Source organism: Triturus cristatus, chromosome 5_2, assembly GCF_964204655.1.
Source record: "Triturus cristatus chromosome 5_2, aTriCri1.1, whole genome shotgun sequence".
Lineage (NCBI taxonomy): Eukaryota > Metazoa > Chordata > Amphibia > Caudata > Salamandridae > Triturus > Triturus cristatus.
In genome coordinates, this window is record NC_140588.1 from 960,268,222 (window position 1) to 960,292,084 (window position 23,863).

A 23,863-nucleotide genomic window follows, 5' to 3' on the forward strand; every position below is an offset into this window, starting at 1 on the left:
GCCTCGAGTGTCTTGCTCTGAATCCTAGTTCCAATTCCCTGTACCAACGGAGCATTACTGGTTCCAGTGCCTGTTTGGTACAGCCTGCCCTTGATTCCTGTTTTCCTGTTCTTGAAAGCAATGTTCATATTCATTGTCTTGTTTTCCTCCTGGTCTGATTGCTGTCTTGTCTGTCCTGTATTCTGGTTTTCTGTTCCATTTCATATTCGGTCCACTGTCTATTGCAGTCCCTATCCATTTACAGTGTGACCTTTGGCTTTGTCTCCATTCCAATTAGGTAATGGAAAGACTTCTGTTGTTGCACACAGGTCCTTTGGAGTCTTACCTGTCTCAGTGATGTTGTCAGCCTCGGTCCACCTTGCACTGAGTACAACTGTCTCTATGCAGCAGGCCCCACTATGACTTCACTGAATGACTGTTGTAAAAGGCAATCTGCTGGTGTCAGTCTAAAGAGCTTTCTCTAAGCTAACAAGAGACCTCTTGTTCATATCCAAGTACACCCCTTACTTTTATCATACTTTGTTTGTGTCTATCTCCTGTCCTCTGTTGTTTAGTAGCCTAGGTTATACTTTGAGTAGCCAGGTATTACCTTGCATTGCCCCCTTGCTAAGGTTTACCCCTGCCTTCATTCCCTCACACCGCATGGCACAAACCTACTGAAGTACTGTCTCTTGTTCTGATTCTCATCCCCTTCAGCTCAATGGGGTATGATTTTACCATCATTGCTGGAGTGCTCTGATATGCACTGAGACTACAGATCCCTCAGAGGCAAAGACCTTGCTGGAACTGTGTGGTAAGAAAGACAGTGCTAGGTCAATAGCAAAGAAAGTCTAACATCACAAAGTCTAACATAAACAACAGAGAAGCAAGGTCAAGCTTCAACAGCTGCACTTTAGATGTTTTTGAAATGGTGTTCCTCAAGGTCAAAGCAATCAAGAACACTTGCGGCCCCCTACACTTCCTTAAGGTATTCAGCCCTAGAGCTCCTAAACAACTTACAGAAAGGATTGCTGATTAAATCACAATGGAAAAAGTGATGGGAACTAGAGTAGAAGGGACGGGGCAAATAACAGATGCATTCAGTAGGTAGAGTCCTTCTGAAGGAGGATCCCTTTGTGCGGTTCCAAGTCAAAGCATAAATTTCCAGATAGAAGAACAGTCGATGTGAATCAATACACCTTCAAATTCCTTAGCCATCTAATCAAAGCTGCAACTTAATGGAGTTAAAATATCACTTTTCATAATGCCAGTATCTGTTGAAGCAATATCTACCAAACATGGCAGAAGGCACCAACATTCTGGAAAAAAGGTGGCCACCCACCATATAGAGAGAATAGGGGTTCCATTCTGTATATATTGTTTGGAAATCCCAGATATGACCTATCCTGGGGGCACAGCCAAATAAATTAAGAACTTAGACAGATATCATATAGGAGGAAGCATTCCAGAAGGTGAGGGTGAAGGTAAAATCAAGCACTCAGTTCAAGTGTTGCAAGAAAAGAAGAGGATTCAACATGCTATTCTCTTATGTGATAATCTAGAATTTTGTGAGATGGGACACAATTTCGAAAGACGATAAAACAAATTCATAAGGACCAAAATATTGGCTCAAAAATAAATCTTCACCTTGGTCCTTGCCCTACTCTGAAGATCTGGGGTGCTGACAGGGAGAAGAGGCAGCCCACAGCAGTCACCAAGAAGAATAGCACTGCCTAAACATTTCTCAGTAATAGAAGAAACAATGACTCAAGAAGATATTCATTGACAAAGCATCCAGGATCAAAAACAAGTTACACAGAGGGTTAGACAGGGAGGGAAGTATCAGTCTATAGATAGTCTAAATTTACAAATATAATGCCTACCCCAGTCTGAGATCAGTCATGCTGCCCTCCTACTAGCTCTCAGTCATATCTTACAAGACAACATGTCAACTAAAACTCTGATGCTGAGCCTGCCCAACAGCTTGGTATGTGGAGAGGGCACGATTTCCAGCAAACTTTCTAAACATTTGTAGCTGAACTGAAAACTCTACTTAGAAAGTTATTGAATTATCTCTTCTAGTGCCAAAGTATCTTCTTACCATTCAGGGATCCTTGTAAGTTTCCTGGCACTGGGTAAGAAGGTGTAAGATCCTAATCAATACCATCTGATTACATTGCTTAACTATGACTATAAGTTATTAGCCTAAATCATTGCAGCAAGACTAGTTAGTCAAGCTAGTATTTTGGTTCATATTGTGAAAATGGGTTGATCATCGCAGTGCGCCAGTCCTAAACAAACACCAGTTGTTATATTGAAGCAACTGATCTATTTTCAAAGAAACAGATTCCAGCTGAAGCTATCCTACTAGATGCAGAGAAGGCTTTGGATCTTATAAGCTAGGAATGTTTATTTACCAGTCTGGAAATTTCTCGATTTCCCTTCCAGCTCAACAGGTCATTTGCACATTTGTAGGACGACTCTACCCACCATTATGGTCAACTCCACATGTGCAGGAAAGATTAAAGCCTCTAGGGGTATCCATCAGAGGTGCCCGATGTCAGCAATTGTTTTAATTTATTCAGATGATCAAGGTATCTCCATTTCCTTTTTACTAGCAAAACTTTAATTGTATGCTGATTATAACATCTGTTTTTTTAAGGCTTATAAGCAAAATATGGAGCATTTTTTAAGTCAATCAATCAGCGAACAGTGGTTTCAGAATGTAAATTCAATTACAAAGAACATAGGTACTGTTATTTAATACTAATTTGGAAGTTTAGTAATGTAAAGAGGACTTTTCTTTCAACAGTACGATGGCCCTGTCTAATATATACAGAGTGGTTGATTCCTGGAAAAAGTGTATCCAGTCTTTGTTACCCAAAAGTACCTAGCCCTTCCCTCCTGAATTTCTCTTGCACTCCTTCTGTTTCAACTTTAAATTCTACTACCATAGGTTGGGCTATGAGAAAATGCAGATGCTAAAAAGAGCAATTAGTTACAAGCTCATGATAGGGCTCGTGATAGCATTTAGAACATGTAATTACATGTCGATTTGAAGAGCGCACTTCCACCCTGGAGGGTATTCTGGCACTGACCAGGTGTGAGTCTAGCCAAATCTAGTGCCTAGTGGGACCACTCGAAAAGACCGGTCTTCATCTTTCAATGTAATTCAAGAAGGGAGGGGGACTCTCTTACGTGTAGCGGCGGGTATTTCCATGCTTTAGGAGGGACATAGATGGCTCAACCAGCAGATCTGGTTTTCCATATGTGTGAGATGTGTGAAACTTGTAGTCCGGACAAGGGGAGGTGTCTGGAGGGTTTGTAGAAGCAGAAGTGATAGTTAAGGTATGCTGGGCCAGTGTTATGCAGTACCATGAAAGTGTGGGTGAGAGTTTGAAATGTACTCGTTTGTGTATGGGGAGCCAGTTGAGCTCCTTCAGGTGTGGAATGATGTGAGTGCAGTGCTGGAGGTTGAGCGTGATTCTGGCCGCCGAGTTCTGAATGGTCTGCAGTCTTCTGGTGAGGTTTTTGTTTATCCTGGCATAGAAAGTGTACCCGTAATCCAGCTTGCTTGTGACAATTGCGTGACGGTTCTCCTGGTGCGAGCCATTTGAAAATCTTCCTCAGCATCTTCCGGGTATAGAAGCATGAGGCAGTGAAAGCGCTGACTTGTGCGGTCATGACGAGTTTGCTGCCCATGACTATCCCAAGGTTCTTGGCATGGGTGGTGGGTGTCGGTCCTAGCTCTGTTGGCCACCAGGTGGAGTCCCACGATGAGGATGACTAGGATTAGTGCTATGGATAGCATTAAGGCAATGGCTGGTGTTGATGCTAGGTCTAGGGATAGCCGCAGGATATTGGTTAAGATTAAAGGTAGGGCAAAGGATATTGTTAGGAAAATGGTAAGGGTTAGTACATGTGCTAGGGATAACAGTAGGATAATGGCTATATTTAGAGCTAGAGATAGGAATAGCATTGAGAAACTGGCTAAAGCCAATGATAACTGTAGGATAGTGGGTAGGGTTAGACATTGTGCTAGGGATAGCCTCAGGATAATAGCTAAGATTAGTGGTAAGGCGATGGATAGGACTAGGATACTGACACGGGTTAGCGCTAGCATTAGGGATATCTTTAGTGTAATGGCAAAGGTAAGTGTTAGTGCTATGGACAGCATTAAGAAAATGGCTAGAATTAGAATTAGGACTAGTTATAGACTCAGGATACTGCAAGGGCTAGTGCTAGGGATAGACCAGGGTCAGTGCCAGGGTCAGGATAGCATTAGGATAACGGCTAGGGTTAGTGCTTGGGATAGTATAATGATAATGGCTAAGTGCTCATATCATTCCCGAACCGCTTTCCATATAGAAAACTCTGCAAACTTTCCTTTCTTCTGAACAGCTGCACACTGGATTGGTTTTCTCGGCAGTCTCGGGACTCCATGTTTTAAGATGACAGCGCGCTTAGCAGAACTAGCAAATAATAAAATAAATAATGCTATGGGTTAGTGGCAGGGCTAGCATTAGCATAATGGATAGGGTTAGTGCTGGGGCTAAGGATACCATTGGGATGTCCACTAGGGTTAGCATAAGGGTGATTGCTATGGTTAGTGATAGCATCGAGGGGAGCATTAGTGTAATGGCTAGGGTTAGTGTTAGGGCTATGGATAGACTTAAGAAAGTGGCTAGAGTTATCCCAGGGCTAGCATTGGCTTCATAGCTAGGGTTAGTGCTGGAGTTTCGCATTAGGATACTGTCCAGATTTTGACGGAGGCCCAGGGATAGCATGAGGGTAATGGCTAGGGTTAGTGCTTGGGAATCCTTTAGAATAATGGCTAAGGTCAGTGCTAGGATAGCACAGGATACGGGCCAGGTTTAGTGCTAGAAATACTATATATGGAATGAAGCAGACTGGAGACCGTGTAAGGATTACGGTTAGGGTTACTTTGAGTGAGGGAATGTAAAACATTTTTCACTATAATGGAATCTGTTGTAATATTTTGTTAGAACATGTAATGTTAGGAAATATCCAATTAGTAAGGTTTCTTGAAAGGGGATTCTGAGGACTATATTTTACTACACTATCTTCTATAAAAAGTGTACCAGGCATGAACAATTTGACCTCCAAACACCATGCTGGGTGCCTGCCAGGGTGTTCTTCTGCCCACTCCTCCAACCTACTTAAAAAGACTCTACCTAACACCTTGACCAGCGCATGCAAGAGGGAGATCGGGTGGTCGCAAACTAGGATCACTGTAATTACCTTTCTTATAGACGGAAACGATTAGAGATTTAGACCAGGTATTTAATTTTTCTGTTCTGCATGTTGGCTTCAGAACGTTTATCAAGAGTGGCCACCAAAAGTCAACATTGACCTTATAAGAGATCAGATGGTGGAGTTAATCTTCCAGTTTGGTTAGCCCAATCATCATAGAGTCAACAGGTACTCCTTGGTGTGCTTCTGAAAGGTCTATCAGAAGCTTTTGAGGAATTGGCAATCTAGATGTTCCACTGTTGGTCTACTAGACTGGCTTATTGCACATGCCTCCCAAACTTATGAAACAAACGTCATTCTTTACTATTCAATTGATTTGATGTCTTGATACAGACATTAATAAAGCAGTGAATGTCAAGCCAAATGAATAAAGCTAACCTTATCTTTATCAGCTCGATGCTGTATTAATATCATGCCCGGTTGGTTATTTATGTTGGGCATGCTGCAAATTGAATCATCTCTAGCACAAAATGGCACCTTGCTGGCATACAGAAACAGACAGATCAGGTACCATGAGACCAGCTCTATTTGGAGAATTAATTATTTTAAGGAGAAAAAGGGTAGGCAGGACTTTCGATGCACGTAGATGGAACAGTCCAGGTTCTTGGTCACTGAATGGCAAACTGTTGTCTATTTTAGTCATGACTTTGACGAATGGGACAATGAGAAAAGTCTGCTTGTCAAGGTGCAGGTACTTCATGAGATAAGAATTGCCCTTTTTTTTCAGAGAAATGGGAGCTTGCACCGGAGAAGCATTTGACCGACAAGCAGGGGAAATTCATCCCAATTTTGAACTTGATTGGATGTTATTGTAATTCTTTCTGGTTTGGTCTAAACACATGTTTTATGCCCGCATCAAAGAGTGATTTAAGAGTGCATAGCTTTTCGAGGGGTAAAAGTGGTATTTGAGCAGTGTATAGATTGTTTCCATACTCCAGCCTGGCTTTGATCTAGGTGCTCCTTACAATGGATGGGATATTAGAGGAACATATGGAAAGATTTGATACGGTGTCCCAACTCACACAAAAATGTGTTTTGTAAAAATATGCATTAACATGTAAAGGGATTTCTTGATGATCAACCACAGGGCTGTTACCTCTGAATATATAAGACATAAAAAAATGGGCCGGCACTCAAGGCCAAGTGTGCTGGAAACCAGGCGTCTATGTCGGTCTCCTTTTTTGTTTTTTCTTAGAGGAGGAAAAAAGACAAAAGGACCGTTTTGCCAAACGTATTTTCTCTATGAAATTCTAGACATTGATTATATTTATTATCCTTGTCACATTTTTTAAACTTTTATCAAACTTATTTATTTCCCACAATTAATAAATCTGTCCCAGCGACATAATCGTATAGCCACACCGTGGAAGACTTTTTTGGTGTGACTACCAGTATATTGAGACTTAACTTTGAATACACTCTTAGTGGCAGCATAGCTAGATGGAAGGACTGCACTGGTTTACATTTTAATATTAGAATATTGAGGACTTCTTAAGAGAAAAGTTAAAAATTATTTTGTGAATCTGTGTGAAGACTAGAAATTGTATATGTAAAGATAAGATGGTTCTGGAGAACACATGAAGAATCTACAAATGAAACACGCCCATCATACAATTTTTATTTCAAGCACTGACTGATTTACAATAAAATTTAAAAAAAGAGAGATTTGTAGTAATTATAAAAGAAGGAATTTGGAGCAATAAGTATACTATTTATTAAAAGCTAATCAAAAGCTAGAAATTGGATGTTAAGGATTCCAAGATGCTCCTCATCTTCCATTAAAAGGAAAATGTCTTGGAGGAAGGGTGGTGCTGTCTGAGACTGCTAGGTTATCATGCCATAAGGACCTAATAAGGAACTGTTTGGTCACATCTAATACAGGGTTTACAAGCTGGTCCTCAAGGTATAATGCACAGCTGTAGTGTATTACCCCCTACATAAGTGTCAAGATAGACGTGTTCCAATAATCTTCCTGCTAAATATTTGTTACAGAGTATGATATAATGTCCGTTAGCTTCCCGTGAAATAAACAAGAAAGCATGTATGTTATGATATGTTATGGTGTGCTATGTTATGTGTATGTGTAAAGCGCCTTTCACCCAGCGAGGGTATCCTGGCACTGTCGGTAGAATAACTCAACTGCTGCCCCCTGTGACCCTATGACCAAATGTGGTAAAAGACTTGCTAACACCCGCCATGTCACTCGTAAGCACAGATGGCAGCAGTGTTGATATCACACTGCTTTTCAATAGCATAAACTATGCATCAGTGTGATAGGAATAGTGAGCACTATGACCCAGTACCCATGTTCGTGTGCATCCAGTTGTTGAAACCAAGTACAACATGTGGTACCCTATCAATGAATGTCAGTTCTCTCACTTGGTGATGACCTCTTGTCATTCGTTCAGAGTGTCATGCTAATATTAATGGTAATATCTCAATGTAGAACAAAAGTTGCTAAAATTGAGATATGTGGTATTCAGTTTCATCTGAAGAATGTTGGGGGCCCCAGGTAAAATGTACTTGGGGGGTCCTGTATTGAACAACTTTGACCAAAGTATGCCAAACAATACTAAATATTATTCATCTTTAACACGGTCACAAAACCAGGCAACATAAATCTTGCCGGAACCCCAAAAATCCTTAAGATGACACTGCGTAGACAGACAGAAGTAGAGGAAGGCACAGCGGGAGAGAGATTTAGATAGAAAAATAGAATAGACAGAGTTCAAATAAACAGAAGGTTCACTTTACCAGGGGGGCCCTTGCAAGGTGGGGTCCCTGTGCAATCGCCCACTTAGCTCATGCCTTAAAACGTCTCTAGTGGTATTACAACTGATTTAAAACTTCTGACCAGCAAGTTGGGTACATTTTGTGGTAAAAACATTACCCCCAGTTTTTCCACATGTATGTGCACAGTTACCACTATTTTTTTCTTGTGGTAACTTGACTTCATGGCGTCATGCAATATTAATGCATTTGAGTAACTCAGTAGTTTCTTAGAATCTATGATTTGTATAAAAGCGTTCGAAGACTTGTCCACGTGCCATCACCAAGCTAGAGGATCCATGCTTGTGCAGTTACCTGTTTCTGTGGGAAGTCCACCTCACTTCAGAATGAAGTCTGGATTGACAGATTTGCTCCTTGTAGTTGAACAAAACGGTGATACTGTATTGGCAACAACTAAAGGATCTGACGTTAAATGAATGAAATGTGGCAAAAAGTAAAATGCCATTTGTGTCCATGCTTGTTTACCATGGGCATGTAATTGATGGAAGCATCAATAGGAGATTTTCAATTGACTTCATTGACTCTTTGTCCTCCTCCTCATCCCATCCCTTTCTAACATGATGTGGGTGCCCCAGTAGAGAGTCCACTACTTGCTTAAATGCCAAATGGCTTGGCTCCTCCTGCTGAGACGCCCTGCCTTTACCCAGAGTCTCTTGTTCTGTGTCTACTAGACACACATGAATTTGCCCTTTTCTGCTGGTCAAGTGCTGGACCAGGACCTACAAGATTGGAGGTCCTTTGGAGGAAGAGATTCAGTGCCACTGTTTGCTGCTGAAGGTAGGGAGAGCCTGGGTAGTGACTGAGATCCCTGCTTCTATCCCTGATTCCGGACCAGGAGTTTATTTCAGGCTCTTGTCTCTTAGGATGAGCGTCTGGGAAACCATATTTTTAGAGGACAGGAGTTCCTATGGCCTGACTGAATAAACATCTCCCTATACTTGCAGGGATCAAGGATGCCTTCATCCCTCAACCCACGCCTGCTGCTGCTGGAATATGGTGGTGATGTGCGAGTGACTATGGTTTTCTCTCCCTCCACCCTGGTATCTTGATGTTGGGTAGGACTAGGAGGCGTAGGGCAAGGCCTGAGGTGTGTTCGCAGATTCCGGGTTCTTGTGAGCTGTGGCCGCGTGTCACAGCAGCATCCTGGATGATGACTGGTCTTATTACTGAGCTTTTCCTTGCACTGGGATGGTGTTCCACTGCTATGGGGGCCTCATCTGTCACACAACTATGTTGTTTCGGGCTTTGCTCTTGGCAGCTAGAGAGTTAATAAGCCCTCAATTTCCCCAAGATACTCTGCTCAGACTCTACAGTATCATGGTAAGAGGAAGGGAAGGTGTTTATAAACAAATTAAGCATTGGTGAATACTCAAAGTAACAATACTGGGGGATTCTATATCTCGTGCGTGGCCACCTCCACTGTTCTATGGGGACAACCCAGGTTCCCACCCAGACCTCAAAAGTACCTTCAAATCGAGTGCTATGGAACTCTATCGTATTTTGCTTTTCCATGATACTAACAATGGCATAGCGTGGGGAGGGGGGTTATATGGGGTGTTACACCCCCCTAATAAACACATTTTCTGATAAATGAGTCCAGGTGCTTTCTGTCGGGTATGGTGAGCTGTCTGTCGGATTTCACAAGGACTATTTTACATACACACAAACACAAAAGCACACACTCTCTACCTCTCTGTTTTGAAAGTCCTCAAAAATATTGGTTATTTTAGTGTGTTCTCTCACTTAGTGCTCCTACCAATCAGCATTCCTCTCCCTTTTCACTACCACTTAAGCCCTTCTCATGCGCCCTGCTTGTCGTATAATGTGTTTTAACATTATATCCCAGCGCGATTGTTGGAAAACCTGAATCTCACACTTCCCAAATCTTATTGGCCAAGCTACGCCCCTGTGTACTAATTTCTAACTCTGTTACAAATGTATGTGTACTCAATTTTATAAACCACTGTATAGGATTTACTCCTGTGCTGGTGTTATTTTGCACAGTTAAATTAAACGTAGGTAGCGAAAAAAGGATCTTAATCGGACATTTAATTCCGTTTCTGCTTTACCACCACTACAGGGGTGACATTTTAAAAACCATATCCTAAACTATCTGGATTCCTATATTGTAAAATTATCCTTGCTGTTTCTTAACTTAATAACGCGGTGTTAAAAATACATCTTAAAAATATCCTGAGTCAAATAAATATACACACTGTGGTCTAAGTTATAAAGCAGGTCACCTAGTTACACCATGGCGCTAGTTCTGCGTCGTCGCTGGGGATCCGCCTAGTTGGACAAGATTAAATTGTCATGATCTAATCGGCTGAGCAAACAAATGCAATAAAGAAGCAAACAATGGCAGTTTTTTATTGAGCTGCATTTTTTACTGTGAGGAAGACATCCTTCCAAAGTACAGTAACTGGCGCCCACAGTGGATTCTGAACAAACCAAGAAGCTGAGGTGATGAGGGCTACTCTACCCTACACCGGCAGTGACTGCAAGCATAATATAGGCTTACTGCCCGCTGCTGAGGGCTATGCTGGTTGTTAAAGGTCCTGAAACCGAGGCCTGTAATCAGGGAGAGGGCCTTTAACAATTGGTATGGACTGAGGAAGAAGGTCTATAAGGCTATTAGAACATTTCACCCGCTTAGGGTAGAATCTTCTGAATTAAAAAGGGAGAAACATGAAGACAAATATTGGAATGTTGGAGCTCTGGGCTTATACCAGCCATTATAAGCCCTGAGCCACTTCACTGTCTTCAGCAGAGCGCTCAATATTCCAATGTTCTACGGTGTAATATAGAGACCAGAGAAAGTGAGGGAATTAGGCTCTGTGCATAGATCAGAGGTTCTGTAGAGAAAATGTATTTACCAAATTACAGATACCTGTTCCCCATATATTTGGAAAAATCAAGCCTCAGTCATCCACAGAATGTCCCTCCTCTATTACTTTGCTGACACGCATGGAGAAAGTTGATCAAAGGCCTCAAAATGTAATCAGCAGCTATAATTAATTTAGCAACTTTCTTCTCCAGCTCTGCTACTGTCCGAATTCATCCTCCTGCTCCAGGGCGGCAACAATTAGCAGCGAAGGCGGGGACTTTTGAGAGTGGTGGCAAAATTGTTCATAATATAGCACATTTTGATAAAGTATTTGTTTAAAATACTAGGGGCACTATTAGTATGGCATACCCTCTGGAAATGGGACCGCCCACTGAGGGTGCAGCGGTCCCGCACTCCCGATTAGCATGCGCCCGCCACACTGGTGGGCACATGGCGCATCTGCAACATTGCGGCGGGCGGTGCAGAGAGCACCGCCCGCTGCAATGCCACAAAGGCAGCCTGTGCCTTTCAATGCACAACGTAACAGGCACCGTGCGGTGCCTGCCACGTTGTACATTGAAATGCAGGAGGGTACCAGAGGTCCCCCCATGTGGACCCCCCAGCCCCAGAATACCTGGGGGCCCGCTACGGGCCCCCAATGTCAAACACCGCCTGCCTTTCCGTGGCGGCGGAAAGGCAGGTCCCCGCCTTTATAGTAATATGGATGGCGGTGTCTACCAGACACCGCCACCATATAAACTGCTTTTCCGCCTGGTAGGCAATCGGGTGGATTGCCTACCGGTGGAAAACCGGCGGACATTCTTCCCGTCCGCCGGGGTCCCCCCCGCCATGGTAATGGGGCGAGGGGGGAAATTGAATGCGGGCAGAGGTTTTTAGCGAGCGGATCGCCACCGCCATACGGGCGGTGGCGATCCACCTGCTATACTAATGGGCCTCTATGTATTTAAAAGGCAGTTCTGAAGAGGTACTCTTGAAATTTGCAGATTCTTCCAAAGAAGCTTCCATGTCTTTGGTGCAGAAATATACATATTGTTTTAAACAAATAGAGGATTTTACACAAAATCCAGTTTCAGGACCGACACCTTACCTCTCCAGAATATTTAAAAAATGAACAAATGATCGGTATTTTTCACCAAGAAGGGTGCGGTATTCTAGTTAGGAGCACATTCACAAAAGCGGTCTAAATTTCAGAATTTACCATTTATCCAGAAAAGTTACAGTGCGGTTTACCATTTGAGTAACCGTTCTTGGCGCTGCTGAGAACAATAAAAGACTTTTGCCCAAAACACAACACCCGGCCATCCAGCCCTATGTGTTCTGCCAACATAACGACATGATCCGCTTCTTAGAGTAAATTACGTTCCACCTCTGCCTCGAAGTCTGCCATTTACAATGTCATTAACTTTTAAACAACACGAAGAAGTCTTTGCAATAAGTAAAGAATTCTAATTTTCAGAACAATCAGTCAAACATGGCACGGAAACGTCACAGCTCTAATGGCCTGAACACCAAAGGCCTCAGGGGCCGAAAGCTGGTTGTGCCAGAGCTTCCCACCTGGAACAACAGAAGCTGCAAAAACACCCTTTTCCTCAACACTGCATGCTTGGTTTGGGGACCCTTTGGGAGAGGTCTGTGATAGAGGTCTGTGAGGTCTGTGATAGAGCAAAACCAGTGCACATTCATTTTGCTCTACTGTCACGGCCACTGACGTTCAGACACTGGATCGCAGAGTTATCCATTTCTTTCGGGGAGAGTGATTTTCAAACAAAAATAACTTTGTTTATAACTCATTTTCTTTTCTTTTTTCTTTTTAACTCTTTTTATTGAATCTTAAAACACACATAACACAAAAACAATATCGGTGCAGTTCCAAAACAAAGTACAATTCCTGAGAGCACTAAAAAATATAAATGAACAATGAATATAATGGGTCTCAGGAACAAACCATTGCGCCCTTAATTCCAGCAAAATCCAACTTAAGGTGTTTCGTTGTCAAGCACATCAGAAGTGTTGTGGAAAGGGGTACCAATGAAACCTCTACTTTCATTCCATGGGCCCCACATCTTTGTCCATTTACCCGAGCATCCTCTACTTTCATACACCGCCCTCTCCGCTTGCATACACCAGTCCATGTCCGATTCCCAGTCAATGAGTCTGTGTGGTCCCCCCCTTCCAAGTTCTAGCAATGTTGCGTTTGGCAATCATACATCCCAAAGTGGCCCAGAGACATTCAGGCCTAGTAAGATCTGTAGCTTCCCAAATATTTAAAAGACAAACAAGAGGAGATACTACAATAGTTTTATGACATATTTGGCACAAGGCTAAAACCACTCCTCCCCAGAATGTCTGGAGCTCGGGGCAATCCCATCATTGGTGTAGGAAAGTTCCCAGTTGTCCACAGCCCCGGGGGCAGTCTTGGGAGGATATGAGACCCATCTTGACTAATGCTGAACTAGTGTAATACGTCCTGTGAAGTATTTTGAGTTGTATTAACTTAAAGCGGGAGCGGATCGCTACCTCTCGGGTGATGCAAGGGCCTCCCTCCACTCTTCGTCGTCAAGCTCTCCCACCTCGTCATTCCATTTTGCGCACAATTCTCCCTGAGAATCAGGCATATTATTAAGAATCTTACGATACGTTAGGGAAATAGCTTGTTCAGGGAGGTTGTCATCCAATAATCTATCTTCCAGTGGTGAGGAGGCGGGCAGATCGGAGCCTCTAGGCAACGCCTGAAGCTGGTATTGTTGTTGCAGATCCCCAAACGGGACAACCCCCCCAGTCCAAAGGTCACCCACCGTCGAAAGGCCAATTAAATCCCATTTATCAAACCCTGGGAACCGCGAGAGCATGCCTAACTGAATGGCCTCAAGTAGTGGGGTGGCTTTAGTAATCTTGCCTTCCCAACTCAACGCCGTGGTTTCCGAATACCATAAGGAAGCCGTGGTAGAGGTCGGGGTATATTTAGGTGCATATTTTTTACCCTCATACAGAGCCCTGAGATAGTTACCTGGAAGCATATTGTACCTATCCATTCTATACGCTGGGTCCGTGCTGGGCCGATGCATCCAATGGTTGAGCACCACCAAATGCAAGGACCAATAATAATATTTGATGACGGGCAAAGCTATACCTCCATCGTACCAGCTTTTCCATAGGAGGGAGCGCACCTCAGACTCAATCGAAAGGAAATACTGGGGGGACACCAAGAAGGGCGTATTCTGCAAAGCGTAAAGAAAGCGTGGGAGTGCCGTCATTTTGTAAAGATCTGCTCTACCCAGAAGCGTGAGAGGCAATGATTTCCAGTGCTGCACACCGGCACGTAACCGTTGGAGCGGCGGGATCAAGTTTTGACGGTGGAAAATACCTTCATCTTTGGAAATATATATACCCAAATACCGAAAACCCTCCGTGATGATCTGGGCTGGGCAACCCGCCGGGAGGAGCGGTGGCTCCCCACTCAATACGTACACCAGAGACTTATCTCAATTGATCGTGTAACCGGAACATTTACAGTAGAGGGCAAAGACGTGAAGCAATCTGTGAATTGAAGACTGGGGTCGGGCCAAATAAAGTTAGATATCATCCGCATAAAGGGAGATTCTGTCTGTCCAGTCCTGAGACCAATTCAGGCCGAGAAATAAGGGATCACCTCTAATCCATATGGCTAGGGGTTCTAAGGCTAGGGAGAAAAGAAGAGGTGACAGGGGGCAACCCTGTCGTGTGCCTTTTCTCAGCTCGAAAATGGCAGACCGGCCTCCGTTTACCGTGACCCATGCCAGGGGATGGGCATAGAGCAGGCGTACCCGTGAGACAAACCAAGCGCCAAATCCATATCTTTCCAACACGGCAAACAGGAATGGCCATTCAATCATGTCAAAGGCCATCTTAGCGTCCAATGACATGATCACTGAGTCCTCCATAATAGTAGAGGCCCAAATAAGCGGCGAAGATTAAGCGCTGTATTTCTAGCTGGCATGAAGCCAGATTGCTCCGGGTGAATCAGTTTAGGAAGACAGGGGAAAAGATGACGGGCCAGAAGTTCAGCTAGGATCTTGACCTCGGGGTCCAAGAGGGAGATCGGTTTGTACGAGGAGCAGTGGTCCGGTGGTTTGCCTGTTTTCCGTATAACCACCATATTAGCTAACCTCTGCGTAGCGGGCAAAGTGCCACTGGATACACCCTCATGATACATTCGCACTAAAAAGTGGGCTATTACGGAGGCGGTAAGTTTATAAAGTTAAATTGGGAGGCCGCTCGAACCCATGGCCTTCCCGGATTGTAATGCTCCAATGGCTCCGGAAACTTTTTCCGATGTCAGATCGGCATCGAGATCCGACACCTCTTGTGGATCTAATTGTGGTAAAGGTAATGTGGAAAGTAATTCCGCTGCTGCGGCTTGAGTAGATTCAGACGATGGGGTGTAAACCAATTTGAAATGATTGGCGAATGTTTCTGCAATTCCAAGCCTATCATAGTAGCGAGTGCCATGAGGGTCAAGAATCTCAGCCACCCATCTATTGGCCAATCCCCTCTTGTCCAGCCACGCCAGCAACATACTGGCCTTATCGGCGCTATCATAAATACGGTGCTGAGTGGCATGATAATGAATCTTCGCGGCGTCTTCTGCTATATCCCGATATTCTTTCTGCTTTATAGCTAGTTTGTGTGAGGCTTCCGGAGATACAGATGCGACCATCTCGGCTTCTAACGTTCTCACCTCCTGTTCTAGGTCTCGTAATTGCTTATACTTTTCTTTTCTATGCCCTGCTACCGCCGCTACACCACAACCCCGAATAACAGTTTTATAAGCCTCCCACAGTATAATATCAGAAGTAACCGACCCATCATTTTCAGTAAAGTAATTTTGGGTGGCATCCAGCAGTTTAGAGCGCACCGCTGGCCCCGAAGATACCAGGGAGAGTGCGCCATTTTGCGGCTGCTGGAGGGGGAAACACCTCCGTAGTATGTGACGACGGGGAGTGGTCGGAAATACCCCTGGGAAGAAAGGCAATTTCGCCAAATTGTGGAAGCTGGATTACCTTACAAAACAAATAATCGATGCAAGACATACTCCTGTGTGCTCCTGAGTGAAAGGTGTATTGTCTAGACGTTGGGTTACATACACGCCACACATCAATTAAGCCTAGGGCATCCAAAAATTCCTGCAAGTGCTTACCAGAGGACTCCCCTTGCCTTACTGGCAGACAATCAAGGTCCCCACTAAGGGCCGCATTACAGTCACCCACCACCAGCGTGTCGCCCTCTGGCAAATCAATCATATGTGAGCCAAGATCAATCAAAGTGGAAAAATGAAGCTTTGGGGGATATAGACAGACGTTACATTTAAGACCCTCCCTTACCATTGGCCGGAGACCGAGACAAATCTGCTGAGGGGGTCGGAGATAATTTGAGATCCCTGAAATGGGAGGGAGGTACGTACCAGCAAACCCACCCCTCTGGACCCACGGGTGTAGCCCGCATGTGCTATCAACTTATAATTTTATTGTTTTTGTTCCAGACATGTCAATGATCACAGCGGCGAAGTGCATGAAGCCCAAATTTCTAACATTATGATCTGATAGTCACCATAGGACTGGACCATTGTTACAATCGACACATGTAGAGCTCCCCCTTCCCCCTCCTCCCTGCCCCCCTCAACCATGCGTCTGACCATCATAAACTCTGATTTTGTCGTCTAGGGTTCGGGATTGCATACCTCTCGTATCTAAGAGGATGGCCCCTGTTTGACATCAGCCAACTCATATTACAGTGCTTCTGTGGGCAGCCCCTTGCCGCGTAAATTGGAACCTCCAAACTCATGCGACAGCCCAAGCCTCTCTTCCAACCTTCTAAAAAGGGGGGGGCTTAACACACTTCCATTCTTTGGCTATGTCTCGCTTAGCAATTACTAGCCCCGTCCGGTGCAGCTTGGCATCTATTGTAGTCCAGGTCAGCAGACTCAATTAGTAGGGCTAATCTGGGGTCCTTCAAGAGTCTCCTGCCCAACACCCACCCCATGTGTGTGAGCATTCCCGCCCAGAAGGGCACTAGCCGCACAATAACTTTGATTTGTGCCTCCAATACACGAGTGTCCCGCCTATCTACTGGAATACTCCTCTCAAACACCTATCAACTTCCTTATATGTTACCAAGGCAACAAATAAAGGGCACTTATTTGACAACCTGGCATCAGTGGGTAGCTTCACTTAACATTATGGGAATCAGTACCTGTAATGTGATAAACATTCACAGATGTACCATGGGCATTAACAGCTGTGAAGTTTATATATTTCTATTGGTGAATTATGTTCACATCAAGTTTCTGCCTTGACTGACTCAAGGTATCTTGGGCCTTAAGTAAGGTACATTTTTTCAGCCCATTTCCTTTTGCTAAATCTATAACTATGTTGCTGAAATGTGCCCATGACTGGAGCCATCCCAGTGGGGGGCACCAAATGTGTAAACTATGTATCCAACGCGTAGAATGCGTACTAATTTCTGGTCATAAAATTATATAATGCATTTGTTATTAAAAAAAAGTGTGCTTTTTTATGTTTGCTTCAAATACATGGTCAATCCACCATTGATTTGCATTTCTGAATGAAAAGGAGACAGGATGCAGGAGTACTGTTCTGTTTTATTACTTGATTATTTTGTGTGTGATGTCAGAGGCATCCATGCTTCACCTGTACTCTTTGATGCATACATGCTGCCATTCCTTTGCATGATAAAATCCTCAGGTTCGAAGGGTCAGATGCATGCAGATCATAGGCAAATATACTTCTCATGATGATAACCATGGCCCAGTTCCTGCTCATATCAAATATCCTTGAAAGACTGATGCATTGATGAAAGCAAGGCATCTTGAGCTCAGTGGCATCCCCGCCGCCACACATGTGTGGCAGTAACATTGGGGTCATTGTTGTGGGGATGAAGGGATTCTGCTACGGAAGCAGAAGCCGTACCGCGTTCTGTTATTTACTGGGGCATCTCATTTAATTTAAAGAACAGAATAAAAATGAGGAGATGTTAAGGGTCATTCGGAGGTCCATCCCCCTACTTAAAGACCCAGGCCTGCCTGGCAGTCATCTCTGTGCAGCACTGTAGGTTTGCTGAGCAGGTGCCATGTTTAAAGCATGCGCTCAGCAAAACTTGTTTTATAAAAATCTCTGAAAGCGGAGTTTCTTTTTACTAAACAAAAAACACGAACTGGGCCAGATGAAACACGTGGGGGCTATTATCCTTTTTCCCTGCCCATGTCTGCTAAACCTTGGATGGCGGACATGAAAATGAGTAATAGTGCCTCCACCCTCAATAGGGTGGGATGAAAGTCACTGTGATGTGGAACGTCCGTAGTAGACGCACCACCAGGTCACAAGTTTAGAAAAGCAGGAAGGGGTAGAGCCTGGGGGACTGTGCAACTTGAAAATGGGCTCCTATCTAAGTGAGGTGTCTTACCCTAAATGCGTGTTATAACAGTAAACGGCTAAACTCATGGGGCACATGCAATTCATATAATCGGATTCATTCAAATTGTACAGTCCAGTGAACACAGAGATGTTCTTGTCTTGACTTTTGGATTTATTGTCTGGCTTTTTCTTTTGCCGTTAGACCTCCTTTAGCCAACACGTGTTTCGTTGTTTTAGGAAAGTATCCCTACGACTTCATCAAGGCTATTATGTCCGAAATATATCTAATATCATTCTGGTGCCTTGATAAGATATTATTTAGGATCTCAAAATTCTTGGTAGTGGCTTCTGGTAAGCTCAAGCTCTTTATCTCATTGCCTAGCTGTGCGATCTCCGCTTGTAGCTTATAGTCCTTCCTATCCGCATTCTCTACTAGAATATCCATTAGTTTCATGGAACTTGACATGAGTTCATTTTCCCATAGAGTCAAAAGATCGTCATCAAGATCACCATACGTAGGGATGATCTGAGATCTTAAATCCCTCGGAATCCACTGGGGTTTGATACATGGCTTCAAAGTGGCAAAAAGAAAAAGCAAGAAAATAAATCCAAAAGTCAAGACAAGTACATCTCTGTGTTCATTGTACTGTATGAGTTGAATGTATCTGATTATATGATTTGCGGGTGCCTCATGAGTTTAACCATTGGTGTTCAGTCCTAGGATGGATAATTAGGGGAGTAGGCTGTATCTTCCCATCATTTGAGAGCAACGCAGACCTTAATCTGGTCAATTTAAAACTATATGTGATAGCTATAGGAGTGCCTCAGACCTCATAAACACCCAAGTGTTAGAATTAGCTATAATCCTAAACCCATAGCTGCAAAAAACAGTTTGAAGTAGATAGAATAGTCAGTTTACAATGTTGCAAAAAATTCTCAATGAGATAAATCTCTAACTTTTTAATAAAGTGAATAGGATCTGGGTTTGTATTACGATCATATATGTTTTTTTTAAATAAATGTTTACTTATAGCAAAGTTATAAATTTATTTCAAAATATCTAGATGGGCCCATTGGATAGTGAGGACCCCTTGATTTGGTCAATTCGGTAGTGCGAAGTAGCTCATCTCCATAGTGAATCAACAAGTCCGTCCACTGACTTGGATCCAGTTGCATAATGGACAGAGCAGCCACTTTGGGCCCCAGCGACTCTAAACCTTAATTTTTCCCCTGAGCAAGATGTAACCATATTGCTGATTCACCATGTGAAATATGTATGACATTGCTTCATATGATACCACACTTGTTCACATTGGAAGAATTCCAGCAGACATGCCGGTTCTGCAGAACATACCTTTTCTACAGTTGACAATAATACGAGGAAAATACTCCTGCTTTCTATTAGCCTTGAAAAAGCCCCGGCCTGAGCCCCAAATAGGGGGCAAAAGATGTGTTAGCTGGCTCAGTTTCCTCGGTTTCTCAAAATACTCTACGTCCAAAAATATAAATAAAACAATTCTTAAAAAAAAAAATTATACTTGCAATAGACATCCAGATCATATTACTTCATTAAAACAAAATCTGAGCTTTACCTCATTAAAAATTATTTTGCAACATTGTAAACTGTTTACCCAATCTACTTCAAGCAGGTGGATAGGCTGACGGCGCCACTCGAGGCTCTGCTGGCGTAAACCCAGCACTTTGCTTGACTTCAAATAGAGCGGACAACCACGAGGCAGGGTGGGAGCCCCGCTGACTTAGGGCCACGCTCTTGCTCCGGCAAACTCTAAATACGATCCTTAGTGTGTTAAAGAAATGTCCTTATAGGTCTCTCGACAGAAAACACTGAAGGATTTTTTTTCAATAATATTTATTTTTCCCCAGAGATTGGACCTTGATTTCAGGGGCAACCACCATTTCAAGACACAATTGCTTGCTGGTCTCCTGACAAAGTAATTTAACTGATTGCTGGCAGCCCAGAACAGAGTCATGCCATGAGGAGATGTGGTCTAATGGCATGTTTTGAATGTGACGACTTGGGTTCAAAGTCTAGCCTTGGCACTTTACTGATAATTTGGTTATTCTGGGCTATTCACTTCATCTCTGTGTGTCCCCCAAAAATCAAGTGTGGAATGTAATTGTATGATTCAAATATGTCAAGCCCTGCTGGATGTACACAATCATGTATCCAACAATGCACAACAGCTGGTCATTAGTTTTATAAGGGGAGTGCTCGTGTCAGGGCTCAAGAGGCCTCAGGAGGGCCTTACACTGCCAGTTAACTATGACCAGGATTATATTTTAAAATATCTACCCTAACAGTGAGCTTCAATGGGGACATGTCCTGAATATCTCTACAGTGATGTGAAGTGCCAAGCTTCACCCAGATATTTTTGATCAGAAAGGTTGAGAATCATATCTGTTCCAAAGATTAACATATCCCAATGGAACCAAAGGGTCCAGGTTATTTTGGCCATATATGAGCTAACTGGCTGTCCACAGTCAATATGTGTCCGGGCATCGCACACGGGGCCTGGTCTCTAGGGGGCCTGGTTTCCTCGGGTGTGTTCCTCACAAATATCAGAGGAGGAAACCTCAGAAGGCTCCTATTACAGTACACGCGGAAACGGTGGTGGAGCACCAGGAGGAATGTACCTTGTGGCTGAGCTTCTTCATACGTCACCTGGCAATAACACAGCTTCAGTTAGCTAAGAAGGAGTGGGTAGGAATGCGTATGGTGGCCAGACGTTTAGGCAGTCCTTCGAGGGATACTGCTGGTTGGGGCCACACCTTTGCATTGGGTCTTCTGAACCCCACCCATGTCAATACGTACGTATGAGTGTTCTCTTTCTCTTCCATTGGTGCCCAGGCAATACATAATTAGCACCATGATGTGAAATGAATTACCTTTGTAAAGGCATACACTCACTCTGAGCTTTACTGTACGGCAGAATTAGGACATGTTAATATACAGTCCGCATCTGTTATCCACTCTTTACGTACAAGCCCCACTGATGCATTTATTTGTCCTAATAGCATAGATGGGCGGATACAACTATAAATGTGGGCCCCATAGTGTATCTGACCTGCTCTCAGTCACCCTTCCTTTCTATACATTTCTATACAATTCATTTTGTGAGTTAACTTGCATGATGGAGAAATACATTAAAATTCTGTAGATTTTCCAGTAAGGGCATAGATGGTTACAAAGGCACCTGTGGCCTACAAAGTGCATCCTCAGTGACCCATGCAGTTGGTTGTATACAATATGTTTGCTGCTGCTATCCTGATCCAATAAGTTATGCCAGTGGGTATATGGCCTTTGTTGCTGTTGGTTTGGCTTTCCCCAGCCAGCTTTTACTTGATGTGTTTGATATTCTAAATTAAGCAGCATTGCACAACAGCCGCGTGGCCATCCCACATGCCATTTCTAAAAATGTGAATGCCTTGGTAATTATTTTCTATCTCTTCACACATCCCATATATCATACCTGATTCGATCGCCATCTTTTTTCTTCAGTTCTTCATCCCTCTGCAGTACATGCATGAGCTTCTCATACTCCTCCTCGGTCAGAAAGCTTAGGTCCAGCATCTTCTCTTTGTCGCTCTTCTTCATTAGCCCAAATCGTGATGTCTTCAGGCCTTGTTGGATAAGGGCATTGTAGCCTGTGGCTGTCACGCTCTTAATACATCTGTGCCAGTTCTACAATATGCCACCTGAGGTCAGCGCCAATTTTAAGGCCACATTATTGGTCCAAGTGCTGCTTGACGTCAATTGATTTCTCTTTCACATGATCATCTGAGCAAATTTTCCTTTATGCCGTAGAAGGCTCGCCAGATGGACTTTTTTCTCTGTTTCGGCCATGCAGCGCTATTGCTTTCTTCTCACAGGGTGGAACACCCACACTCCCGATGCAATGGGTCACCTTGCGATCAATTATCTGTACCTGCAGACAGCCACATCACCCAAGGGAACTCCGGCCAGGTCCTTCCCTTCCATCAACGAAAAAAGTTCAGGAGCTTTCAGCCACGGCTGCAAGAAAGAGAAAAAAAAACACAATTAAGAGGTCTTAGCGAATAAACATGGCATATGGTGACTGGATGTGTACACTTGGGCGGGTGTTTGCTCTAGAGCAGAACTTGCAAAGCGAGCTGTCCTGCTTATTCCCATGTCTCTGGCACATTCAATGCCTTTATGCAAATGTGATATCAGAGTATTTCAGGCTGCTTTATCAGAGAAAGCAAACATTTGGCGCCAGGACACCCAGAAACATCTGACTGGCAGGGCACAGTTTCACGGAGGGTGTTTGTGGTGTTACACTCCCCTAATAAATGTATCTTCTGAAACATAGTTGGGTACAGGTGCTTTCAGTCGGGTGTGGTGTGGTGAGTTGTCACTCGGATTTAACCAGGAATGTTTGCATACACACAGAAAAAAACGCACACACACTCCCCCCCCCTCTCATTTTTTAAAGTCCTCAAAAATGTTGTCTATTTTACAAAATATTCTGTTTCCTCTCACTTAGTGCTCCTACCAATCCGCATTTGTCTCCCTTTCCACTGCCTCTTAAGCCCCTCTCATGCGCCCTGCTTGCCATTTAAGGTGTTTCAGGAAAGATACTAGAATCACGCAAGGTGGCTAGAGCTGCAGTGCATTTTGTGTGCTGTGGACGGTGCCATGATGTACAGTTAAAACCTACGTAAGGGCGGGGCCGGTGGGAGGCTACTGGTGGGCGGGGCCATCCCGCGCCACTTCCTAGTCCTCATCTCTTCCCAGCAAGTCGTTGTTATAGGGTAATGAAGTGCTCGCGTGGGCGTTGGCGCGTGGTTACCCGCTTGACAGATGGCGGAAGAGAACTGATTTCACAGTGGTTGGAACCGCACCTGTCAGCCCATCCCTGTAATGGGTGCGCTCACACTCCAGGCACGGAAAGTTGCATTCGAAAACCCACAGCTACACCGGATCTGTGAACGTTCTCATCTCTGGAACACAACAGCGCATACCTAATGCATATACCCTTAGGCTGCCGACTGCATATAATAATACGTCTGCATTTTCTAAAAGCCGCTAATATGTACGTTGATGTTATTTTAACATATGTCGCAAGTCACTTCGGTTTGGTGCAAAGGTTAGAAGGTTAGACGTATTTCCAAAAATAAATACATGAATAAACAAGCATTTGCAATGCAATATATCTCGCATTTGCAAGAGTTAGAGCTCTTGGCGTTGAAAATGACGGTGCATGAAGAGGTGAACAAACTCCATATAGAGGAGCAGAGAGTGTGAGAGAAAAGGGGAAAGAAAGAGAGCAGGCAACAGATAGGAGGGAGCGCCTGGGTACACAGAAAACACCCCATGAAGAGGAGGAGAGCGTGGGTTTGAGGGACAAACATTGAAAAGGCATGGAAAAATGGTGCTCGAACACCTGAAGTCAACCATATGAGAGAGGCGGGAAGAGTGTGTGAGAGAGTGAGGGGTGAGAGAGAGAGGGACGAGTAGGGTAGGCATTAATTGGGGGAGGCGAGAGGTGGACCAGTGCACAGCAGGAGGAGGCCCAACAAG

General features: G+C 43.9%; 1 protein-coding gene across 2 annotated transcripts in view; it reads right to left on the reverse strand.

The window, feature by feature from the left end:
* Positions 1-23,863, reverse strand: part of LOC146829470 (synaptotagmin-like protein 2) — a 704,022-nt gene that overhangs the window by 415,455 nt on the left and 264,704 nt on the right. For both annotated transcript variants that reach the window (XM_085608155.1, XM_085608153.1), the window contains exon 2: positions 21,792-22,333. In XM_085608155.1, the coding sequence (XP_085464281.1) occupies positions 21,792-21,916 (125 nt within the window). In that variant the 5' untranslated portion in view covers positions 21,917-22,333. The remainder of the gene's footprint in view (positions 1-21,791; positions 22,334-23,863) is intronic.